This window comes from Mesoplodon bidens (assembly GCF_964165515.1).
Source record: "Mesoplodon bidens genome assembly, chromosome: 4".
In the NCBI taxonomy this organism is placed as follows: Eukaryota; Metazoa; Chordata; class Mammalia; order Artiodactyla; family Ziphiidae; genus Mesoplodon; species Mesoplodon bidens.
In genome coordinates, this window is record NC_138160.1 from 139,843,834 (window position 1) to 139,867,253 (window position 23,420).

Here is a 23,420-nt window from a genome sequence, read left to right on the forward strand (position 1 = left end):
GGAGTCTTTATTTTATTTTATTTTATTTATTTATTTACTTGCAATACGCGGGCCTCTCACCGTTGTGGCCTCTCCCATTGCGGAGCACAGGCTCCGGACACGCAGGCTCAGCGGCCATGGCTCACGGGCCCAGCCGCTCTGCGGCATGTGGGGTCTTCCCGGACCAGGGCACGAACCCGTGTCCCCTGCATCGGCAGGTGAACTCTCAACCACTGCGCCACCAGGGAAGCCCAAGGAGTCTTTATTTTTTAACCATTTTAAAGAGGAGAAATAGATAAACTGAGAAATAATCATTCCATGGGATGGTGGCAGTGGGCATCCAGCCAACTGAGACCAGGGCCATTCAGAATCTTGTTGTCCTTATTAGTGGACAAATAAGGAAACTGAGGCTCAGAGAGGGGACCCCCACACTTGCCCAAGGTCACAAGAGGATGGGCCCTGGGGCTGCGAGTCTTGGTCGGTTCTGCCTCTCCCACATCAGGGTCTCCTTGGGTTGGGCAGGGGATGGAGGGCCTCTACCGGGTGCCAGTCTGGGTGCCAGTTTTACCAAGGAGGGAAACTAAGGCAGAGAGGGAGGTTACTCAACCCAACGTGGGTGAGACCCTGAGCTGAAAACCCGGCCTTGCAGCCCCTCCCCCTTTTCACCAAAGCAGGCTATGACAGTAGGCACAGAGATCTCTGTCTGTGTCTCTCCCCTGTTCCCTCTGTCTCTCTCTTGAGTCTCTCTTGGCCTTTCTCTCTCTGTCTCTGTCACTCTCGAAATCTTTCCAGCAGTCCTGAGGAGCAAACGAGGGACTGGTTTGGGCCCTGCTAATGTTGGACCCCTCCCCATAGCCTAACCCTCCCAACCAGGCCTTGCCCTCTGGCCCCCACTAGAGCAGCCTGTTCCTTCCCCCCACCAAGAGCCTGCAATCAGCTCCCCAGGACAGTGCCAAGGCCAGCAGCTGGGGCTGGGGGGAGGGCTTCTGTCCTCGAGAGCCCCATCCTCCTGTCCCTCCTCCCCCAGCCTGCCCTGAGGCTCCCATTGTGGCCCCCAGGGGTCTCTATCCCCCAGCCCTAAGCACATTCCTCCCCGGCTCACACTCCCCCAAGGATCCCCATTGCCCAAGTCCAGCAACAAACCATCCTTTTCACTGAATTTCTTTATTCATTCAACAAACACTCCCAGAGTCCCCTCTGTGCCCAGCCCAGCCCCCAAGGAGCCTCCACATCAGAAGAGACGGAGCTGGACGCAGACACCACCCCAGCCCTAGGGTCAGAAGTACAGGGCTGACTGGGGGTGGTGGGAGAACGCTAGGGAACGCTGCAAGGACGTGATAGCTGTGGCTCTGAGAGATGAATGAGAGTTTTCCAGGGAGGCAAAAAGTGGCAGAAAAACCTTACAGGCTGGTGTGAAGGAGTGGTGGGGTAAGCTTAACCTGCACAAGATGCCTTCTCACAAGCCTCCAGAAGTTGACTCTGTATAGCCAAAGGGCCAACACTATTGCCCATTATACAGAGGATGGAACTGAGGCCCAGAGAGAGGAAGCAACTCTCCCACCATCACACAGCAAATAAGTGGCAGAACCACGGGCTCCAACACCTGTGCTCTTAACCTCTGTACTCTGAGCCTCCTCCTTTCACCATGCTGTTCCCTCTGCCAAGAGTGCCTTTCCTTCCTTCACCCGCTGAAAAACTCCTGTTAGGCTCCATTGTCATCAGTTGTGTGATCCTCTGGTCCAGACAGAAAGGGCCCCAGCATACAGGGAGGAAAACTGAAGCCCTGGGACACTCAGGTTCAGTTAGGGTGGACTGGGACATCAGCTTCTCCTGGTCTCTTACACAATTCTAAACAGTCACACAGGCTCCCCCAAAAAAGTGAATTTTCAGCCAGGGCAGCTCTCTTGTCCTTGGCTTCCTCCAGCTAAAGAGGGAGTGGGGAATAGAAGCCTGAGATCACATATTTAAAGCTATATAATGTCTCCTCTGGAAATGAGACAGGAAGCTCCAGGACAGGCCCTCAGAGGTTGGGAAGATCGGGGGGACTTAACTCTGGTCCCTCAATTCTGGGGGGGCGCTCAGTAGACCCCACCATTGCATCTGTCTTGAATCTTTACAAGTTCCCAATGCTACGAGGCTGCTGTTGCTCTACAAGCCAGGGGTGCTCCCCCAAGTGCAATGTCATTTGCCCCATGAGGGGGTCTCTGAAGCAGGAGGGCCAGAGAGGGGTAGGTCCCTGATCAAGGTCACACAGCCAGTCCATGGAGACCAGAACCCAGAGGTCTGTGTGCAGGAGATATAAAAAAGACAGAATGGGGTTCTCCCTCTAGACAAGCAGGTCAGGGTCTCCTGCCTCTGGACACTATTCCTGGCTTCCACTCCACAGTGCATCCAGCTGGGGGCCCAGGGCGCTGAATGGTGGCCGGTCTTGTGGGCTAGGGGCCCAGCACAGCTTCATGAGCTCATGAACCTGAGGGGGTGGGAAGAGACAACAGGGTCACATGTGAGTGGTAGGAAGGACATGACTCCTGTTCACAGTTTTAAAATATAAATTAGACTCCACCCCTCCCTTGCTCCAAAGACTCCCATGGCTCCCTATGGATCTTAGAACAAAATTGCATCACCTCCCCTGCCTCCCTCCCTCTACCATCACCTCCATCACCTCCTCTCTTGTTCCATGCAGCCACATCTGCCCCCATCTCATTTTGTAAATACACCAAACTCATTCCCACCTCAGGGCCTTTGCACCTGCTGTGTGCTCCACTGAGAATGCCCTCTCCCAGCTTTCCCCATGGGTGAGATCCTCTTCCTCCTTCAACCCCTCTAAGAGGCCATCCCTGACCACACACACCCCCATCTCTTTCCAGACATTGATCACCACCAGAATGTTCTTGTTAGCTTCTGCTGGTTACAGGGAGGAGGGGTAGTATCTCTTCTGTCCCCTGCTGGATCCCCAGCACCCAGCACAGAGCCAGCACACAGTCAGCGCTCAGTAAATGTTTGTGGCCTGAACAGATTAATTTGTGAATAACCAACCACATGTCAGACACTTCCACAAAAGCTGTGATGAGAAACTGTAAGAGTCATCATCATTTATTGAGCACCGACTGTATGCCAGGCTCAGAGCTGAGCAATGGAGAGATGTTAGCTAATCTGATCCTCTCCCACCCTATAAGGCATTGTTATTCCCATTTTGGAGACAGGTAAACTGAGGCTCTGAAAGTGTTTGTGACTTGCCATACAGTGAGAGAGCAGCAAAGTAGAGGCCAGAAATCCCCTTCAGCCTCATGCTCTGGTCCCTGCTCTCAATCAAGAGACGTCTGTGGCGGAGAGACCCAGAGGGACCAGCAGGCTTGCCCAGGCCCCCTGGTGAATCTACAAAGTTGGGAAGCTGAGGCAGGCCCTCCAGTGCTCACCTCACCAGGACAGGCAGGAGGTGCGGGCAGCCTCTGGCCGTCGGCCAGCAGCTCCAGGAGGCGGCAGAGGGCTGGCACGTCTCTCTCACATCCCATCATCCGCAGGAACTCCTGGAGCCAAGGGGGGAGGGCCCGAGGTGGGGGAGGAGCCATCCATGATGGCCGCCCGTGATGTGGGGGTCAGCCACAGTGAAGGGAGGAAGGGAATCACCCACCCGTGGTGGGGGAAGGGGGGGGCCCTCCTTAATGGAGGAGGAGGAATTGTCTGTGATGCATGGGGGAGGGGCTGCCTGTGGTGGTATGGGAGGTGGGGGTCAGCCATAGTGAAAAGGGGTCCTACTGGAGCCTCTAATGCTGGGACCAGAGGACCCTGAGCAAGAGAGGGACGAGGGCATAAACAGGACGGGTGTTGGCCAGGAAGGGGTTGTGGGGGAGGAGGGTCTTGGGGGTCCAAGGGTGCCGACTCACGGCTGAGGGGCTACAGCTCTTGTCACTGTAGGTGAAGAGCTCGTACAGGACGACCCCGAAGCTCCAGACATCCGACTGGCGCGAGAAGATGTTGTCCGAGAGGGACTCTGGGGCGTACCTGGAGGGGAACAGGGAGGCCTTGGGGGGCGACAGTAAGGAAGAGGACGGGAAAGGACGCAGCCTCGGACTGGGGTAGCTGGTCACGGTAGGTGGGAGTTATGAGAAAGTCTCCAACCCTGGGGTGCCCCAGGGCGGGGCCTGGGCGGGGTCAGGGCGGAGCCAGAACAAGAAAAAGAGCGTGGTCCGGAAGGGGCCGGGGCCGTGGGGACGTGGCCAGGGCGGGCCCCAGACCCTGGGGGGAGGGGCGGGGCCAGGAAGGTGGGGGCAGGGGAGGGGCCTGGGTAGTGGGGAGGAAGGGTGGGGCAGGGGCGAGGTCTCTACCAGAAGATGGGGCTCTGGCCTGGCTCGCGGACCACGTAGTAGTCTTTGTCGAGCGGCAGCAGCTTGGCGAGGCCGAAGTCAGCGATTTTGACATGCGTCTCGCTCTCCACCAGGATGTTACGGGCTGCCAGGTCGCGGTGCACGCAGCGGCGGGAGCCCAGGTACTCCATGCCCTGCGGGAGGACACGGAATATGGACCCCAGGATGACTCCGCAGGGGCCCCAGTCTGACATGGAATCCAACACCAGCCCCAACCCAGACCCCGAGCCTAACCCTACCCCTGACCCATCCTGCACTCCAGTCCTGACCTTAGCCCTAACTCAACCCCACTTCCAGCCTGACCAGGACCCCAAACTTCAACCCTCAGCCTTCCTGGCGAATCCACGCAGACCTTGCCCAGGTCGAGCCAGGTCAGTTCCCGCAGGTCTGACGGGCGCCCCACCCTCTTCCGACCCGCACCTTGCAGATTTGCGAGGCGTAGAGGAGCAGGCGGCCAGCGTCAAGGCGCGCGCGGTGCCGCTGCAGGAAGTCGCGCAGGCAGCCGCTGGGCAGGTACTCCATGACCAGCCGCAGGCTCAGGCGGCCTAGGGGAGGCGGGGGAGGCAGGGAGAAGTCACCACAGGGCCTAACTTTGTCTACTCCCCTCCCTGTTCTCCTTCCCGGTTGAGAGTGGGACCTCGTGTCCCTCCTGGCCTCAATATTGCTTTCTGTAAAATGGGAACGGCACAGTGACGCTTATCGCTAATGTCTTTTTGAGTACTTTCTACAATATTCATTGATTCTTTTAAACCTCATAATGACCCATTTTTTCCGGTGGGGAAATTGTCGATCCCAAGGCAGTCTACATCAGTAAACAAGACCAGTCAGGGGGATATATGTATATGTATGGCTGATTCACTTTGCTGTACAGCAGAAACTAACACAATATTGTAAAGCAACTGTACTCCAATAAAAATTAATTAAAAGAACAAAAAAGACCAGTCAGTAGCACCTGCACTGGCGTTCTCAGACCACCCTAAAATGGTACTGCAGAAGGATGAGGATGTGTGATTTGAAGAGCATCCACTTGGGAGGTGGCTCACCTGGGCCATAGCTGACACCCCGGTACTTGACAATGAAGTCACTGTGGAGGGCTTTGAGGATCTGGATCTCCCGCTGGAAGTCCCTCTGCTGTTCTGGCCCGCTGTGCTGCAACTGCTTCACGGCCACCAGGGCACCTGTGTTGTCGCCCAGCGGGTCATAGCGGCACAGTTCCACGCTGCCAAAGTTGCCCTGGAGGAGAGCAGGGCTGGTGTCCACGTGCATGGGTGCTACCCCACCCACCCCAGCCTAATCCTCCTCACCTTGCCCAGCTGTGAGATGTACTTGAGGTGTCTCTCCTCAAAGATGGTAGGGTCCTGGCAGGCATAGAGCTGGGCGCCATTCCAAAGCCCATCATGGGGAGCCAGGGCACCAGGTGTGGGGTCTGAGAGGAGCTCATAATCTGGGGGGCACAGGCAGTGAGTGAGCAGTGCATTGGACCCTAAGCCCCCACTCCTAACTGACTTGCTGTGTGACCTCCATCTGAATGCTTAGCCTCTCTGTGCATTATGGCAGGGCCTCTGCAAGCCAAGAAGTACTTTGTGGGGCTGGAAAAAGGTGCTCCTGGGCAAAGGCAGCCCTCTTATGCAGTGCACATGCTGTACACAGACAGAAGGGCATTTCCCAGACTCCACTGCCATGGGGTATGGTCAAATGACTGAGCTCAGGCTGATAGGGGACAGGGACATGCTGAATGCCCCCTTAGGCCTGGCCCATGGAAACCTAGGTGGGACCTTCTACACTCTCTCTTGTTTGCAGAGGATCCAGCAGGGGCCTGAGGCCATGGGATGGGGGGAACCACAAAGGGAGAGTTTCTTGTTGACCTGGACACCCTCATTGAATGAGAGCTAAACATCCATCATGTTCAACCTTGAATTGAGGGGCCTGTTTGTTACAGCAGCTGTTGAAACTCGTGCTGGCTGTCACAGTCACCAACCATTCCAACCTTGCCAGGCACACAGGGCAGGCTCTACATGCAAACCTCGCTCTCCTACTGGGCCCAATATGACATGCTGGCCCTCCCCACCCTGCCTGGCCCAGTGGGCACCTGAAGTGATGAGGCTATTCAGGTCACGGATGACAGCACGGAAAGAGGGCCTCTGGCCTGGCTCGTAGGCCATGCACTGTTGGATCAGCAGGGCCAGCTCCATCCACTTGAGTGCAGGCAGTTGCTGCCGTTCCTGGTAAAACTGGAGCTTCTGAGGGCAGGAGGAGGGGCTGGTCACCCCCAGTGCACCCTCAGAAGGCACCCCCAGACACCCCCATCCTCCCCAAGCTGGACTTCAGTCTACCCTTCTGTCAAATGAGAGCTCTAGAGGCCAATACTTGTGCTCTGACCTTGGCAGGATCCAGGGTGCTGATGGGCATTGTGACACCGCTGAACACCTCCCAGACTGTGGCACCAAAGCCCCACTTGTCAGCTTCCAAGCCAAGTGTTCGGGCCTCCTGGAGACACTCAGGGGCCACCCAGGGGATCCTGTCAGTGAGCACTGGTGGAGAGGCAAAGATGGGGTCAGGGATCTACTTCCTTGCCTCACGAGGCCCCTCCCTCCTCCACCCCTCAGCACTTACTCTCCAGGCTTAGCACAGTGGGGCTGACACCAGGGTCACTCAGCTTGATGAAAGGCAGGTTCCCGTCAGCCCCCTCCCGAGCCAGGAGCACCTTCCGGGCTGAGACATTGCCGTGAGGGAGACCTTTGTCTTCCTAAGTGGACCAAGCATAGGAAAATGCCAAGAATGATGAATGAATATTCTGGCTGGCGAACTCCTGCACATCCTTCAAAGCCCACCTGGTACTGCTCAGGCCATACTTCAGCATCTTCCCTAGACTACTGGCAGTCCACCCACCATGTCCCACCCTCTTCTCAAACACTGCTCCCCCATCCCATGGCTCCCCACTCCCTTCAGGATAAAGTCAAAGGTCCTCAGCCCAGCACTCAAGGCCCTTTGAGATCCAGCTCTTGTTCACTCTTCCCATGAGCTTCTCTCTCCCACATCTCCACCCTGTTCTCCTGCCAGGCAACCTGCCTGGTGCACCCCAGGACAGGCAACACACCTTCTGAGCTGCAGCCTTTGCCCAGGCTGTTCCCTCAGCCTGACATGCCCTCCTTCCTTTCTCCTCTTAATGAACTTCTACTTAGTCTTCAAGGTCCCAACTCTAATGTTCTTTCTTCTGGAAAGCCTCCCTCCCTGGCCAGCCTCATTGCTCACTACTCCCCTCAATTTCCATGAATTACAAGCTGTTCCCTTCTGCTCTTACACCTCTGAACCTGTTTATATGCTGTTCTCTCATTCTAAAATGCCCTCCCCTTGCACCCTTGCCAAACTCCTGTCCACACGACAGAGCCCACTCTCAAAGTCCCGTACACTCTGTGAATGGAGGGTGGAGCCGCAGAGGAGCACTCACCAGATAGTTGAGGGCATAAGCCAGCTGTTTGATCACCTGTAGCTTCCAGCTGGCCAGCACCAGCTGGCCACACTTGCGCAGATATGTGTCCAGTGCTCCCAGGTATACAAATTCCTGCACCATTATGCCTGGTGGCAGTAGGGAGGGGCACGGTTGGGAGGTAAGACTGTACTTGTGTTCAACAGGCTCTGCCCCATCTCCACCTTCAAGGGTCCCTTGAACTCTCAGCTCTGACTTTTCCCTCCCCTATTCCTCCATCCTTACCCCACTCACCTCTCTTCCTCCCCATTTCCCATCTCAGAACCATTTGTCTGAAATGCCTGGAAGGTGCCAAGCTCTCTCCATGACTCACTTCCAGCCCTTTGCATGTTCTGTGTTTCTTCCTGGGACATCCCTCTTCCTTCACTTCCCTAATGCCTATTTATCCTTGCCTTTCCAGCTTAGAACTTATCCTTGCCTACCCAGAATCACTGCTTGACCTCCAAGCTGGGTTAGCAGCCTCTGATCACCCACGATGCCCTGCGCTGCCCCCATCACACAAAATCATTTATCATCCTGCTCAGCTTATCGTGTTCTACGCTAGGCACCCAGCTCCTGGCACATACTGGGCTCCCAATAAATAGCTGATGAGCTAAACTGATGGAACCGAGGCATGGAGAGGTGGCGTGGACCTTGCAAATCTGCAACAGAGTGAGACTGGAACCCAGGTCTGCCTGACTTGAGATAATTTGGGGGGCTGGTATAGGTGGGAGCCTGGAGTTGCTTGCCCAAGGAGTGATGATTCATGGAGATGGGTATAGGCTTGGAGATTTGAGGGGGAGGGTGATAGACCCTGGTGGAATGGACCCCCAGCCAGGGCAGGCTCTGGATGTGTATAGCTATTGCTGGGCTCAATGAGGCAGGGCAGGGGTGGGGCGGGGAATGTCTCTCACTGTCTCCAGCCATGCACACGCCATGGAGCAACACGAGATGCTGGTATGACACTTGACTCATCAAGGTCGCTGCTTCCAGGAATGACTGGGGAGGAAAGAAGGGAGAGAAGATGCGTGGGTTTCTTCCACTTCAGGGTCAGACCAAGGACCCCAAACTTGCTGCTCTCACACCTGCCTCAGGAGACCTGGCCGCCAGCCTCCTTTGGCCCTGGAGTCCACCATTTGTGCACACAGCATTCTGTATCATGATTTTCTGATGGAGGCAGGAAGTCCCCACTGTATTCTACCTTGAATCTCTCACACAAGTGGGAGATTTGGGGTTTGAGAAGGGCTCAAACCTTCCTCTGTGTTGCCCAGCCCCTGCTGATGCCTCCATCAGCATCATTCCTCTCTTTTCCTTTGCTCGTTCCTCTCTGACCCACTGGCCTCCTTGCTGTTCCTTAAACATGCCAAGCTTGGCCCTGCCTCAGGACCTTTGCACTGGCTGTTCCCTCTGTCTGGTGTACTCTTTCTGTTTGCATCTAACTGCCCTGACCCTTCTATATTTCATGGAGATGCTGTGGCTACATTTCTGTTGTTTTAAGACCCTGTGTGTTTCAAATTTCTCTGAATCCATGACCCTCTCTCCACCCAGGCTCTAACCCAGGAGGCCTGGTCCCACCCTGCTCACCTCCATGCAGTTCTTATGCTTGGCATCCATCACTTTGAGCAGCACCTCTGTCTCTCGGGCCTCCCCATCCACAACCTCATGGCGACAGCCCCGGTAAATCTTGGTAAAGGACCCATGACCCAGGTTCTCATGCTGGAGAGTGAGGGGGCAACATGAGAGGCCAGTAAGGGGGCTCCCATGGATCCAGTCCCCTAGCCCTGGTCCAAGCAAGGCACAGGTAATGGACTCATTTTACAGATGATGAAACAGAGGCATAGGGAGGTTACATCACATGCCTGAGGCCACACAGAAGAGAGGGATGTAGACCTGGTCTTTCTGGATCTCAACTGAGGTATCCCCCCCATTTCCTGGGGCCCCTTACCCACTCCAGGCTGTCAGCAGGGATCTTGTGAAATGTCATCTGACTCAGCTGGCATTGGGATTGGGGCTGAACAGGGGATGATGTGGGTGGGTTGCAATCTCTCCGGACCACAATCAGATTGGACTTTTCTATGGGGAGTGGATGGAAGAAAACCAGAGGTCAGAGGTGAAAGGTCCTCAAAGGTTTGCTCACTCCCTGTCTCAGTGTGGAGTCTTCTTCAGAAGCCAATACTAAGAGGAGGACTCCAGGGCACATAATTTATTTGAAAGGAGACTCCAGGAAGTCCCATTGAGGGGTGGGAGAGTGAGACAGAGAGGGAAGAAACCCTGCAGGGGGTGCAACTGAGCAGATGATGCTGTGGGCAGCCTGGTCTCAGTCCTGCTAGGGATTCTGGGAGACTCTGGAGAACTCACACCTCAAAGCTGTCCCATCGAAGGGGTTTGTCTGAGAGCAAAATTCACCCAGAGGAAGAGGCAAGAGATGGACAGAGGCTAAGTGCTAGTGACATCACTCAGATCCAGCTGTGCCCGGATCTAACCATGCCTGAAAGCAGCCTCTATCCCACGAGTCCCGAATCACCTTTTTTTCCCTCCTAAACTACCTTGACCTGCAGTCTCTGCCACTTGCCATACAAGAGCTGGAACAGACACAGAAAGGCAGGGGCCCAGATTGATCACTCAGCTCAGGGGAGAAGGCAGGCTCACCTTTGGGTCTGGGGGTGCAGCAGAAGGTGAGGTTCAGTTCAACCCCATCCACGTGCAACCCACCATCCCAATAGGCTGCCAGGAGCTCTCGAAGACTGCTGTGGGGATGGCCAAGGCCAGCCAGGGAGAAGGTTCCTGTGGGGTCGCACCGGATGAGGCAGCCCTTGTAATCAGGGCCCAGGGGGGTCTGCAAAGAGGAGTGATCCCTGAGTGGGAGTGGGCGGCACCCTCCCCATCAAATCTCCAAGCCTTTGCCTATGCTGTTCCCTTCCCTGGGAATGCCTTTTCCCTCCCCTTCTTCAGGAAGTAATGCTGACTCATCTTTCAGTTCTCAGCTCAAATATCATCTCCTCCAGGAAGCCCTCCTTGCCCTCCTGGCCCCTATGGTAGACTGACCGGGACACAGACAGTTAGGAGGTAGCTGTCGAAATCCTGAGGACTGCGGCGGAGAACGTAGGAGCCGGGAAGTGAACCCCCAGCCTTGAGTTTGTTGATGGCAAAATCCAAGCTGTGGGGAAAGGTGGGAGGGAACTGAGATTCGAAGATGGAGAGAAACAGAGAGATAGAGGCAGAGAAACCAAACTAAACCTGAGTTCTAATTCTGGTTTCTCTGAAGCCCTGGGAAGGTCACCAGGTAACATTCCCTCACTCCCTCCCATTTATAAATTGAGCCAGAAGTTAGGCTTCTGCCTCAGGGGTTAAAGAGGAGGCTGCAGGTGAAGCCGGGCACTGCGAGCATCCCCAGAAAATGGCTCTGGGACCTCGAGGAGGGAAGCGGTTGCCCTGGCAGCAGAAAGGAGACCCTAGACTCGTTGAGCGCCAACTATGCACCTGGCGCTGTTCAAGCACTTGATCCCTTGTCCAGGGCTCCTGAAAGGCGAGGACACAGAGGCTCCAAGATGGGGAGTGACTGAGATTCGGTCCCGGTGAGTCTGGCCACATGGGGGCGGGTCCTTACGTGATGGGGCCATGGCACTGCACAGCCACCTGCTCCAGCAGCCGCGGCGGCGCCACCTCCTTGCAGAAGTAGTGCCCGGAGTCAGTGGTCAGCCGGAAGTAGCCATCCACGAGCGCCACGAAGGACAACGCTGCGGGCAGCCCCGGGAACTCGGCCTCCTGTGAGGATCCGCGTCAGTGCACGCTGCGGCCCGAGGGTGACAGTCCCGCATCCCTGCCCTCGGGTAAGGCAGGAGGGGAACGGGGTCCAGCACCCACCAGGATCTGGTTGTCTGTCCTGGTGATGGTGACCAGGCGGTGCTCCCCGGCGGGGCCAATGCGTGGGGCCTGCTTGATGCTGATATCCACGATTTCTGGAAAGTCGCAGAAGGGCTGGAGGACCTGGGAAGAAGGGGGAGGACTGAAGCTGGGGATCCCTCCCACTCCGAGCCCCCCCATTCCCTTTTGGAAGCCTGGACCCCACCAACCCATACAACCCATACTCATGAGACCCGCCCCTCTCAGCCTCATCCAGTCACGTCCCTCTCCCACCCCACCACTGCCAAACCCCGCCTCCTTCTCTCGGCAGGTCCCCCAGCCCACCTCACCCCGAGCCCCTCCCTCACTTAGCTCCACTTTATCTCGCGGTGTCTCTTAGTACAGTCGGGAGCCCCACCCACCCTCAGTCCTGCCTCTTCCCTCAACCTGCAGTTAGCCCCACTCTGAGCCCCGCCCACCCAACTAGCCCCTCCCTCTACGCCCCGCCCATTTCATTCCCACCTCCTCGCTCAGCCCTACACCTCACTTAGCCGGGTGCCCTCCCCCACAAGCCTTCTCACAGTCCCTCTTCTCTTCGGCCCCGCCCCTCACAGCCCCTCCCACTTCCTTGTCCCTCCCCCTGGCCCCGCCCCCGCCGTTGGCCCTGCCCAGAGCCCCAACCCACCCGACCTCGCACCTCGTGTTCTCCCGGGCTCCAGGCGATGCCACTGCCGCCAGCCACGCGGAGCTGCCCCGGCGCATCCTGACCACCAGCAGCTCCGGGGAGGCCCACGCGGAAGGTCTCGGTGGCCCTGTCTGGGTCCAGCCGCTCGAGGTCCATGATGTACTTGGCCATGAGCGAGTGCTTATCAGCCTGGCAGGCGGCCAAGCGGCTCAAGGCCCGGCGCACTGTCCTTCGGATACGCCTCCGCGTCACGAAGCTCAGGCCCTGGATCAGGTCGCGCAGGCTGGGGGGCAGGCAGACCTTGTAGCTGAGAGCGGGGGGAGTGGGGCCCTCAATGTGGAGAAGGGCCTCCGCAGGGAGGGCAGGGACGTACATCAACCCAGGCTTTAGTTGAGGGGCTGGAGTGTCGCCTCAGTAGGGGGGCACAGAGACACACTCAGGGACAGGCATGGGCGTAGGGCCTCTCTATAGGAAGGGCCATTGGGGCCCATAAGACAGACAGAGACACACATAGTCCTTTTAGCTGCCTGAAGCCCGACAATGGAGTCTCAGTGGGACTGTGTTGAAAGGAGGGGTGTGGGCTGGGTGATATGAACACACTGGTGGCTTGTAGGTGGGCAGCCCCAAGGTGGGCAACCCCAAGGTGGGCCTGGACTCTGGCAGTGCTCTGGTGGAGCCATGCTGGCTCACTCCTAGGTAGAGGCTGGGCGCCACAGCCTGGAAGCCCTCACCTGATGGTCTTCAGCAGCTCCTCGGGCCGCTGACCCTGCTCGAGGGCCATCTGGGCCAGGTCCAGCACAGCCAAGCTGAGACACTCACCCTGCTCCTTGAGGCTGAGGCCCATCGGGAGGCGGCCGCTGACCAGGTCATTGCGGTGCTGCAGGCCAGTCACAGCCCAACCATGAGCCCTGATGTTGCTCTGTAGACCCCCACACCTGGGCTGACCTCCACCCCTGGACTGCCACAGGGAGGGTCAGCCGAGGCTGCCCAACCACGAGCCCTGATATTGCCCCAGGGACCTCACCCCTGGGCTGAGCCCCAGGCAGACCCCTACCTGGGCAAAGAGGTGCTCCAGGACTGGCAGGTCAAGGATGGCACTGGCTAAGTCCTTTCGTAGCCCAAAGCGGTGACACTTCTCTAGCCCAAACCAGTTGGGGAAGTAAAAGCTGTGCGAGAGGGGAGAACCCTGGAGTGGGGATACGATGGAGGGACTGTGCCAGGACCTCAAAAAGCCCAGGTTATGCCACTGACTTGCTGTGTGACCTTGGACAAGTGACCTACCCTCTCTGGCATTAGTTTCCTCACCTGTGAAATGAGCAGTGACCACGCCCTCCCTGGGGCATCCACCAGGAGGTACGTGGAGATGATGATCGAAGGGTCACTGTTGTTTTAAACTCCCATTTCCCTCAGCCAAAGGCATGCCCTCTCGGTATCATTTAACCCATACCTGGGGTGGGGGGCAGGGGATACTTCCTACCGGAGCCTGTAGACAAGGACCTGGGTGCCTGTGTCCTCCACGGAGAAGATGTGGCTCGGGGGGAACCAACAGGACAGGTCCTCCAAGGCCAGAGCAAAGAGGGAGTGGTACACGGGCAGGATGCCTGAGGGGATGCCCCCATCAGTTCCCTCCCAAGTCTCCCCATCTGTCCCCTTCAGGGCTGCCATGTTATCCCCATGCAGCCCCACAGGCTTTTTCTCATCCTCAGCTCTGACACCATGTCCCACCCCTGCTCGCACCCATTCTAGGGCTCCCCATTGCCCTTAGGAGAGAAGCCATGTGCTCAGTCTGCTTCTCAGGGCTCCCTGCCCCTCTACCCAGAGCATCTCTTTCCATGTACAGTTTACCTCGAGGGATGACCAGCTGTTTCCCCTAGTATACCATCACGCCTCTGAGTCTTTGCACATGCCGTTTCCTGTGCACCCTCCTCCCTTACCACACCCCTACTCATCCCTCTAACCCCAGCTCCAATGCTGACTCCACTTGGCAGCTCCCAATCTGTGTTCCGCACAGTCCTACCCCTCCCTCTGGCCAAGCCTTCTAGGGACCCACTCACCACTGGCCTTAGCAGCCCAAACACAGAGCTCTTCAGCTGAGTGGTCCCCAAAGGAGAAGGATAGGCACTGCGGGGGTCCAGGGCCCCGAGGGGGCAGCAGCACGTGCAGGGCACCAACCTCTGAAGAGGAGAGGCTGCAGGAGCGCTGAGGGATCAGGGGCGTCTCCTCACTTGGAGGTGCCATGAGTGCAGCCTGCCTGGACACAGAAAGAGGCAGCCCCTCAGTTGTGATCAGGGGACAAGGCTACAAAGCTTCTGGGGTGGGGTTGGGGGCAGAGATGCTGATGGGTGAGGTAGGGATGAAGCTGGAGAAAGAGGGAGAAGACAGGGACAGAGGGAAACTCAGAGATGGAGAGAGATAGAGAGGGGGAGCTGAGTGTGCAAGGTGGGTGAGGAGCCATAACCCCCCAGGTGAGGGCTGTGCTGGGAGGCTGCAAGACGTTCACACAACTTTGTGTGAACTGACACTCCAGACTATTGGTGCCCAGGACAGACATCTCTAGTCGATCTCCAGCCTCCACACATACCACCTCTCCAACAATTCTCCAGACAGGCATGACCAATCAATCACAGATATAGGGATTTGCTAAACAGAAAGCAGATAGATACTGGCCTGTGCACATGGGTGGGGATAGAAGTGGCCATCCCTCCCTGTGAAGCTGGAGGATTCAAGCATTTCTGAGGCTGGGGCTAGAAGCTTTTGCAGCTGGTGTGATGCATGCCTTGGGGGCAGATCCAGACTGATGACTCGGTCAACAGAGATCTCTGTGTGTCTCCCCTGCTCCCTGCATCTCAGTTCCTTTCATCACTCCCACCATTAGGTCCCCATAGTAGGAAGCCCTCCCTGGGATAGGCCCAGGAGGAAACCACCCATCTTATTCCCAGGTGTTCTACACCAGCCAACTTCCAGACCTCTGTCGCCCTGGGGGGCCCAGAGCTCAGGACCCCTGGCTGGGTAGAGGGAGGAGTTGGGTTTCAAACCCAATGAGGAAAAGGGTGGAGACAGAGAAGAGCCACGTAAATTGACCCAAATGAAGAAGATACAAAAAGAGAATGTTGGATAAAAACTATGTTCCAAAATAATAGCCGGAGGGGGGCTGATAGCATTAATGAGATTTTAACACACCCAGAATATAAGCCTGGGACTGGGGATAGGTAAAAACCCCAGGCTCTGGGTTCGAATCCCAGCCCCACCGCATTCTGGTTTCATGACCCCAGCAGGGCTTCCACTGCTGGGACGCAGCTTTTTCGGCTGTGAAATGTGCTGATTCCCACCTGCTTCAGTGAGGTGGCTTGCTGAGCCCAGCCTGAGCTGTCAACACGTTTAATCCATGCTAAGTGGCACAAATCCTTGGTGACATGCCCAGCAAGCCCTTGACAAATGCCAGATGAACCAGACAGGAAGGTCCCTTAGCACAGTGGTTTAGGGGTTACCATCAGGGAGGCAGGGCGTGGAGGAGACAGAACTTTCCCCAAGGGACAGTCCGTTGTCATCAGCTCCCAGACCAGGAATTGGAACGTTCCTGTCCCGTGAGCTCTGACCCTCCCCGCCACCACCCCATCTTGTCACTCCCCACAGAGGTGCCCACAGTCTTATTTCTCAGTCGTCCTGATCTTGCCCAAATTTGCACCTTTATGTAAATGGAATCACACAGTGTGTCTTGTGTTTAAAATAAATCTTAAAGAAACATGATTTTTAAGGCTTCCCTGGTGCCTCAGTGGTTAGGAATCCACCTGCCAATGCAAGGGACACGGGTTCGAGCCCTGGTCCAGGAGGATCCCACATGTCGCGGAGCAACTGGGCCCGCGAGACGCAACTGCTGAGCCCGTGAGCCACAACTGCTGAGCCCACATGCCACAACTACTGAAGCCCACGTGCCTAGAGCCTGTGCCCCGCAGCGAGAGAAGCCGCCGCAAGGAAAAGCCCACGCACCGCAACGAAGAGTAGCCCCCGCTCGCCGCAACCAGAGAAAAGCCTGCTCACAGCAATGAAGACCCAACGCAACCAAAAATAAAAACATACATTTATAAAAAAAAAAAGAAAGAAACATGATTTTTAAAATATTGAGAGTAAAAAAAGAAAGTCTGTCTGGAGCCCAGAAAAATGCCCCTGTTTTAACACCAAAAGTCCCGCATGCCGGGAAGGTTGGCTGGTCCCCCAGTGTTCCGGCCTGGGACCTGGGATTTTAGGGGCTTCGAACTGTCCCCTCAGGGACCGGGAGCCCTGGGCGCATGCGCAATGATTCTTTCAGGTCCAGGAAGCTGGGAATTCGAGGTCTCCTATGCAGAACGAAACTGAGGCCCAGAGAGGGGAGCGCTTTGCCAGAGGCCACACACCCAGCTGTCCCAGCTCACATCTGGCAGCTTTCCTCAGAGGCCTGAAAGGCAAACTTGCCTTTGTCCCCAGCTGCGACCATCCACACAGTCTCCTCCCACGCCCATCCCCGACCAGAGCCCTGTGGCACCACCAGCTCTTACCTGGAGGTGAGGACCTCTGGGCCAGCTACGGGAGGGCAGAGGCGAGCAACAGCGGGAGGAAAGTCCCACTCGCTCCTTCCTGTGTGGCCCCTCAGCTTCCTGAGCTGCTGTCACTTACCGAAAGTCATGGCCATGTGGGCGATGGGGGGGGGGGGAGGGGCAGAAAGTTCCGGAAGCCTCTGCAGCAGCAGTCCTGCTCAGACAGGCTGCTGGAGACCCCAGACCTAAGGGAAGGGGTGACAGCACAGAGAAGGGCCCAGGTCACACAGGGGGGCCTCAGCAGGCTGCAGGACTCACTCTCTGTGGGGCCCTGGCAACACCCTGGCTTCTCCAGCCTCAGTTTACCCATCTGTGGCATGTGTGGGTTGGGCACCTAGATGAACTAATTTCGCACCTAAGGAAGGGAACTGGGCTGGATCTGCCCAGGAAGGAGGCAGGGAAGTTGCCCCAGACAAAAGTCAAGTTCTCCTTCAGGGTATTTCTCCCAAGAGACCCTGGGAGGGATAATAGCCCACTATTGTGCTCTGTGCCTTAAGCCCAGCCCTAGAAACTGTGAAAACCAGACAGACCCGGACCTGCCCTCAGGCTCACCTCACTATCTGGTCTGGCAGGGAGGCAATTAATCATTATGGATAACAAAGAAAACCAAGGTGACAGGACAGGCACAGGCTGGGGCTCCGGTGCAGGGGTCCGAGGCTCTGTGTAGAGGCCAGGAAGGATCAAGCAGGAATCTGAAGCGGGACAAAGAGGGCTCCTGGCAGAGAACACTACCAGCGCCAAGGCCCAGAGGTGGGAGTGAGTCGAGCTGTTTATGGCCCCAAGGGCGTGGCTGGGTGCAGTGAGGAGGGAGGGGGATGGCAGGGCAGTCAGCTGGGGCCAGATCACAGCGGGGTCCGATGGATGTTTTTTAACACCCCTGAGGCTGTCATGAGTGGAGGAGTGGGGCAGTGTCCAGGTCAGACCAGGGCCAGTGTCCTTAGTAGGATACAAACCCCAGAAAGTAGAGCTTTGGGGACAGATTTAAGAGGACCCTTTCATCTCTGTAATCCCGTCACAAGCCCTGGCACTAAAATGGCTTCGGTACGATTTTGTTGACTTTAATTCAGTCACCCACAGACACTTCTTGGGCACTTCCTGTGTGCAGGGCATTGGGGACACTGCAGGGGACAGAGCAGACCCAGTCTCTGCCTGGAGGAGCCAACAGTCTAGTGGGGGAGATGACAATAAATAAACTATTATCGAATCAGTGTTTCAGTGGCCCTCAGTGCCAGGCTGCTAGGAGAAACTCTGAGTCTGGGAGAGATGCGTGGAGGAAGTGACTTTGATACTGAAATCCAAGGACAAATAGAATTAACCAGAGAGTGATCTGGAGGCGTGGGGAGTTCTGGCAGAGGAACAGCCCAGGCAAAGGCTGAGAAGATGGGCAAGGTCACAGTGTTCCTGAGAAGGACAGGGTGGCAGGGAAAAGGTGTGCTGAGAAGTTTGGAGGCATCAGTAGGGACTTGTGGGTGGAGGGAAGAGGTATGAGGTGTGTCCTCAGCACAGTGGGAGCCAGAGCAGGCTTGTGGCAGGAAGTGCTGCATGGGAGCTTAGTCATAGTATTTTTCTTTCATTTCCTGGGTGGCTTCAGCAGAGAAGAATGCAAACGTGTACTCCCATCCCTGGCCCTGAGAGGGAGGTTCCTGCCCTCCAGGAAGGACAGTGAGTCTCTAGGCCCCTGATAACTCTATGGTCACTGTGGTATGTTGAGAGTGAGCAGAAGGGGAACAGAGTCAGGACAAAGGTGGCACCACGAGTCCCAGATAGGAGCATGTGATGTCTCCATGAGGAGATTCCAGGAAGCAGAGCCCAGAATTTGCCCAAGAATAAACTGGAGGGCTTCCCTGGTGGCGCAGTGGTTGAGAATCTGCCTGCCAATGCAGAGGACACGGGTTTGAGCCCTGGTCTGGGAGGATCCCACATGCCGTGGAGCAACTAGGCCCGTGAGCCACAACTACTGAGCCTGTGCGTCTGGAGCCTGTGCTCCGCAACAAGAGAGGCCGCAATAGTGAGAGGCCTGCGCACTGCGATGAAGAGTGGCCCCCACTTGTCGCAACTAGAGAAAGCCCTCGCACGGAAATGAAGACCCAACACAGCCAAAAATAAATAAATTAATAAATTAATAAATTAAAAAAGAATAAATTGGAAACTTCAGTGATGCAAATATCCCAACTTTTCTCGAGGCAAAAAGCCATAAATACAAAGGATAAATAAATGGAACTGAAAACAAAGGTAAGCTCATGTCATGGATAAAATATCTCCATAATATAAGCAACTCCTAGAAGACAATAAGAAAATGCTGATGACTTAGCAGGATATGAACCCAGAAATCACAGAAAATGAAATACAAATGGCTGTTAAACCCAGAAAAAGATGCTCAGCCTCACTCATAATAAGAGAAATGCAAATTAAAAGCTGGATTGACCCTTGAATAACATGGGGTTGAACTGTGAGGGTCCACCTATACACACATTTTTTTCAATAAATATGTACTACAGTACTACACATTCTGCAGTTGATGAAATCAGTGGGCCCTCAGATATGGAGGGCTGAATATAAAGTTATCCATGGATTTTTTTAATGCATGGGGGTCAGCACCCTTAACCCTCCAAGTTGTTCAAGGATCAACTGTATAGTGAAACCATATGATTATTTTAATGGATGCAGGAAATGAAAGTCAACACCTCTTCATGATAAAAAGTCTTAGCAAACCATGTGCAAATGGGAACTTCCTCAATCTGTTAAGGAATACCTACCAAAAAAGGCTACAGGTAATATTATACTTAATGTAAAAGATTGAATTGTGTCCTCCTGAGATTGGGAAAAAGACAAGGATGTCCATTCTCACCTCTTCTATTCAACATTGTTCTGGAGGTCATAACCATTGCAATGAGGCAAGAAAAATAAATAAAAGGTTTAAAGATTGGAAAGGAGGAGGTAAATTTGTCCCTGTTTGCAGATGATATGATTGTTTATATAAAAATCCAAGGGAATCTATGACAACTACTAGAACTAATAAATGAATTTAGCAAGTTCACAGGTTAAAAAATTAATGTGTAAAGTTCAGTTGAATTTTTATATAATAGCAGGAAACAACTGAAAATGAAAACAATTTTAAATGCCATTTGCAGCAGCACCAAAAAGATAAAATACCTAGGAATAAATCTAACAAAAGAAGTCTAAGATTGTTGTACTAAAAGCTACAGATATTGCTGAGAGAAATTCATGAATACATAAATAAATGGAAAGAAATACCATGTTCATGGGTTGGAAGATTCAATGTTATTAAAACATCAGTTGTCCGCAAAATGGTCTACAGAGTCAATGTAATTCCAATCTAAGTTCAGCAGAATTTTTTTTTATAGAAACTGGCACTGACTTTAAAATTCATATAGAATTGCAAAGGGCCAAGGTGACTTTTAAAAAGAAGATAAAATCAGAGGACTTATTCTACCTGACTTCTAGGCTTATTATAGAGCTAGAGTAATCAAGACAATTTGGTATTGGTGAAAAGATAGACAGGTAGATCAATAAAACAGAATAGATTAGAGTAACGGACTCATGTAAATATAACCAGTTGATTGTTGACACAGATACTAAGGCAACTAAATGGAGGAAAGGAAAGTTTTTTCAACAAACAGTAATGGAACAACTAGACATCATATGGGAAAAAATTAACATCAACCCTTACCTCACACCATACATAAAATTAACTCAAAATGGATCACAGACCTGAATGTATAACCTAAAGGTATAAGACATCTAGAAAAAAACATAGAAGAAAAAATTTTGCAAACTGTGGTAGGCAAACTTGTCTCAGCTAGAAAACATTGATAAGTTAGACTTCATCATTTTGCTCTTCAAAAGACACACAGAGGGACTTCCCTGGTGGCCCAGTGGTTAAGACTTCACCTTCCAATGCAGGGGGTGTGGGTTCGATCCCTGGTCAGGGAGCTAAGATCCCATATGCCTCATGACCAAAACACCAAAACATAAAACAGAAGCAATATTGTAACAAATTTAATAAAGACCTTAAAAATGGTCCATGTCAAAAAAAAAAATCTTAAAAAGAAAAAAATATCTTTTTAAAAGACACCACTGAGAAAACAGAAAGGCAAGACATAGATCAGGAGAAAATATTTGCAAAGCATATATTAAATAAACAAAATACCTGTATCCAGAATATATCAATAACTCTAACAACTCAATAATAAAAGACAAACAACTCAATAAGAAATTGGGCAACAGATTTGAACAGACACTTCACCAGAGAGGACGTATGAATGGCCAACAAGCACATGAAAAGATGCTCAACATTGCTAGCCAAGAGGGAAACGCAAATCAAAACCACATGAAGGGGCTTCCCTGGTGGCGTAGTGGTTGGGCATCCGCCTGCCGATGCAGGGAACACGGGTTCATGCCCCGGTCTGGGAAGATCCCACATGCCGCGGAGCGGCTGGGCCTGTGAGACATGGCCACTGAGCCTGTGCGTCTGGAGCCTGTGCTCTGCGATGGGAGAGGCCACGACAGTGAGAGGCCCGCGTACTGCAAAAAAAAAAAAAAAAAAAAACCACATGAAGATACCACCTCACACCCACTAGAATGGGAAAAATTTAAAAAGACAGACAATAACAAGTATTGACAATGCATTGCTGGTGGGAACGCAAAATGATGCAGCCACTGTGGAAAAGAGTTTGGCAGTTTCTTAAAGCTGAACATAGAATCACACTCTGACTCAGCCATTCCACTCCTAGGTATTTAGAGGAAATAAAATGGATGTCCATGCAAGGCCTTGTATTCCACCGTTCATCGAAGCTTTATTTGTAATAGTCTTAAACGGAAAACAACCTAAAAGTTCATCAGCAGGTGAATGAATGAACAAGCTGTGGTCCAGCCATCCAGTGCAATACAACTCAGCAATAAAAGGGAATGAACTATTGATACAAACAACAACATGGAACAATCTCTGAATCATGATGCTGTGTGAAAGAAGACAAGCACAAAACTTCCATATAAAATTCTGGACCGTGCAAACTCATCTTAGTGACAGAAAGCAGATCAGGGTTGCCTGGGGATGAAAGTGGAGAAAAATCACAGCAAAGGGGTGCAGGATACTGTGGGGGATGGCGTTCATGATTTTTTTTTTAATAAATTTATTTATTTTTGGCTGCATTGGGTCTTCGTTGTTGGGTCTTTGTCGCTGCACGCGGGCTTTCTCTAGTTGCAGCAAGTGGGGGCTACTCTTCGTTGCAGTGCACGGGCTTCTCATTGCAGTGGCTTCTCTTGTTGTGGAGCACAGGCTCTAGGCCCGCGGGCTTCAGTAGTTGTGGCATGTGGGTTCAGTAGTTGTGGCTTGCAGGCTCTAGAGCACAGGCTCAGTAGTTGTGGTGCACGGGCTTAGTTGCTCCACGCATGTGGGATCTTCCTGGACCAGGGCTCGAACCCGTGTCCCCTGCATTGGCAGGCGGATTGTTAACCACTGTACCACCTGGAAGCCCGGTGTTCATGATCTTGATCGAAGTCATTATTTCATAGATTTACACACTTGTCAAAACTATGTAAAGTGTGCATTTTAAATAAGTGCAATTTTGTGGACTCCAATTATACTTCAGTCAAGCCGAAAAGATGGGTGGTAGGGAGGAATACCAAAGGGCCGTTTCCCACCTGTCAGACCATCACAGATGAAAAGTGTGAGAACTTGGTGTATTCTTGAGGGTCTGCAGGAACAAATTCTCGTTTGCTGCTGTCAAGAGTGGAAATGAGGGAATTCCCTGGTGGTCCAGTGGTTAGGACTCCTCGCTTCCACTGCTGTGGGTTTAATCCCTGGTTGGGGAACTAAGATCCTACAAGCCGTGAAGCACAGCCAAAAAAAAAAAAAAGTGGAAATGACCCAGCTCAATGGAAGGGACCAGACAAACCTGAAGAAATTGCCCTGAAACCCAGCAAGTCTCCTTCTAGCAAATGAGCCTTCCAGGAATGATACCTATGCAGTGTTATTTATTCATCAAAGCATTCTTATAACAGCAATCAGTTGGAAACAACCTAGATGTCCAGCCACAGGGGATTCACTGAATAAACTATGGCTATTCTCCGCATGAAATATTATGCAGATATGCAAAAGAATAAGGTAGCCCAATGCTGACAGTGTGGGAAGACCTCACAGATATTCTGTGAGGGAAAAAGCAAGGTGCAGGAAGTCTGGGCAGGAAGCTTCAGTTTGTATAGAAAGAGAAGAGACAATGAAGATTTCCTCGTATTGGTGAAGACTCTCTTTGCAGGGAAACATAAACAACTTGTTCCCATGGTGTCCGCTGGGGCAGAGAACCGGGCAGCCATGATAGGTGAAAGAGGGAGACAGTTTATGTTGCTTACCTTCTTGTGCCTGTTGAATTTTGTATCTGTTAATAGTGTTTAAAAGTTAAGCGTTTGGGGCTTCCCTGGTGGCGCAGTGGTTGAGAGTCCACCTGCCGATGCAGGGGACGCGGGTTCGTGCCCCGGTCCGGGAGGATCCC

General features: G+C 53.5%; 1 protein-coding gene across 1 annotated transcript; it reads right to left on the reverse strand.

Annotated features, from left to right (window-relative positions):
* Positions 1-1,127: 1,127 nt before the first annotated feature.
* JAK3 (Janus kinase 3) lies at positions 1,128-16,946 on the reverse strand. The gene is made up of 24 exons (XM_081231150.1): positions 16,870-16,946; positions 14,392-14,588; positions 13,815-13,938; positions 13,392-13,503; positions 13,069-13,214; positions 12,350-12,644; positions 11,674-11,796; positions 11,417-11,574; positions 10,855-10,966; positions 10,459-10,645; positions 9,755-9,882; positions 9,394-9,525; positions 8,724-8,808; positions 7,792-7,919; positions 6,957-7,089; positions 6,723-6,874; positions 6,433-6,583; positions 5,648-5,787; positions 5,387-5,576; positions 4,764-4,888; positions 4,305-4,477; positions 3,864-3,981; positions 3,396-3,506; positions 1,128-2,449 (listed from the first exon to the last, which is right to left on the reverse strand). The coding sequence occupies exons 2-24, from the start codon at positions 14,573-14,575 to the stop codon at positions 2,342-2,344; spliced, it is 3,315 nt and encodes a 1,104-aa protein (XP_081087276.1). The 5' UTR covers positions 14,576-14,588; positions 16,870-16,946; the 3' UTR covers positions 1,128-2,341.
* Positions 16,947-23,420: the final 6,474 nt, after the last annotated feature.

Bases quoted from the DNA above. Each gene is read 5' to 3' on its own strand.
- JAK3 (XM_081231150.1), bottom strand. From the start codon at position 14,575: ATGGCACCTCCAAGTGAGGAGACGCCCCTGATCCCTCAGCGCTCCTGC. The intron at 13,504-13,814 runs GTAGGAAGTATC...CCTCTCGCACAG, and splicing joins GTCCTTGTCTACAGGCTCCG to CTTTTACTTCCCCAACTGGT. The intron at 3,982-4,304 runs GTAGAGACCTCG...GTTCCCCTCCAG, and splicing joins GGCCAGAGCCCCATCTTCTG to GTACGCCCCAGAGTCCCTCT.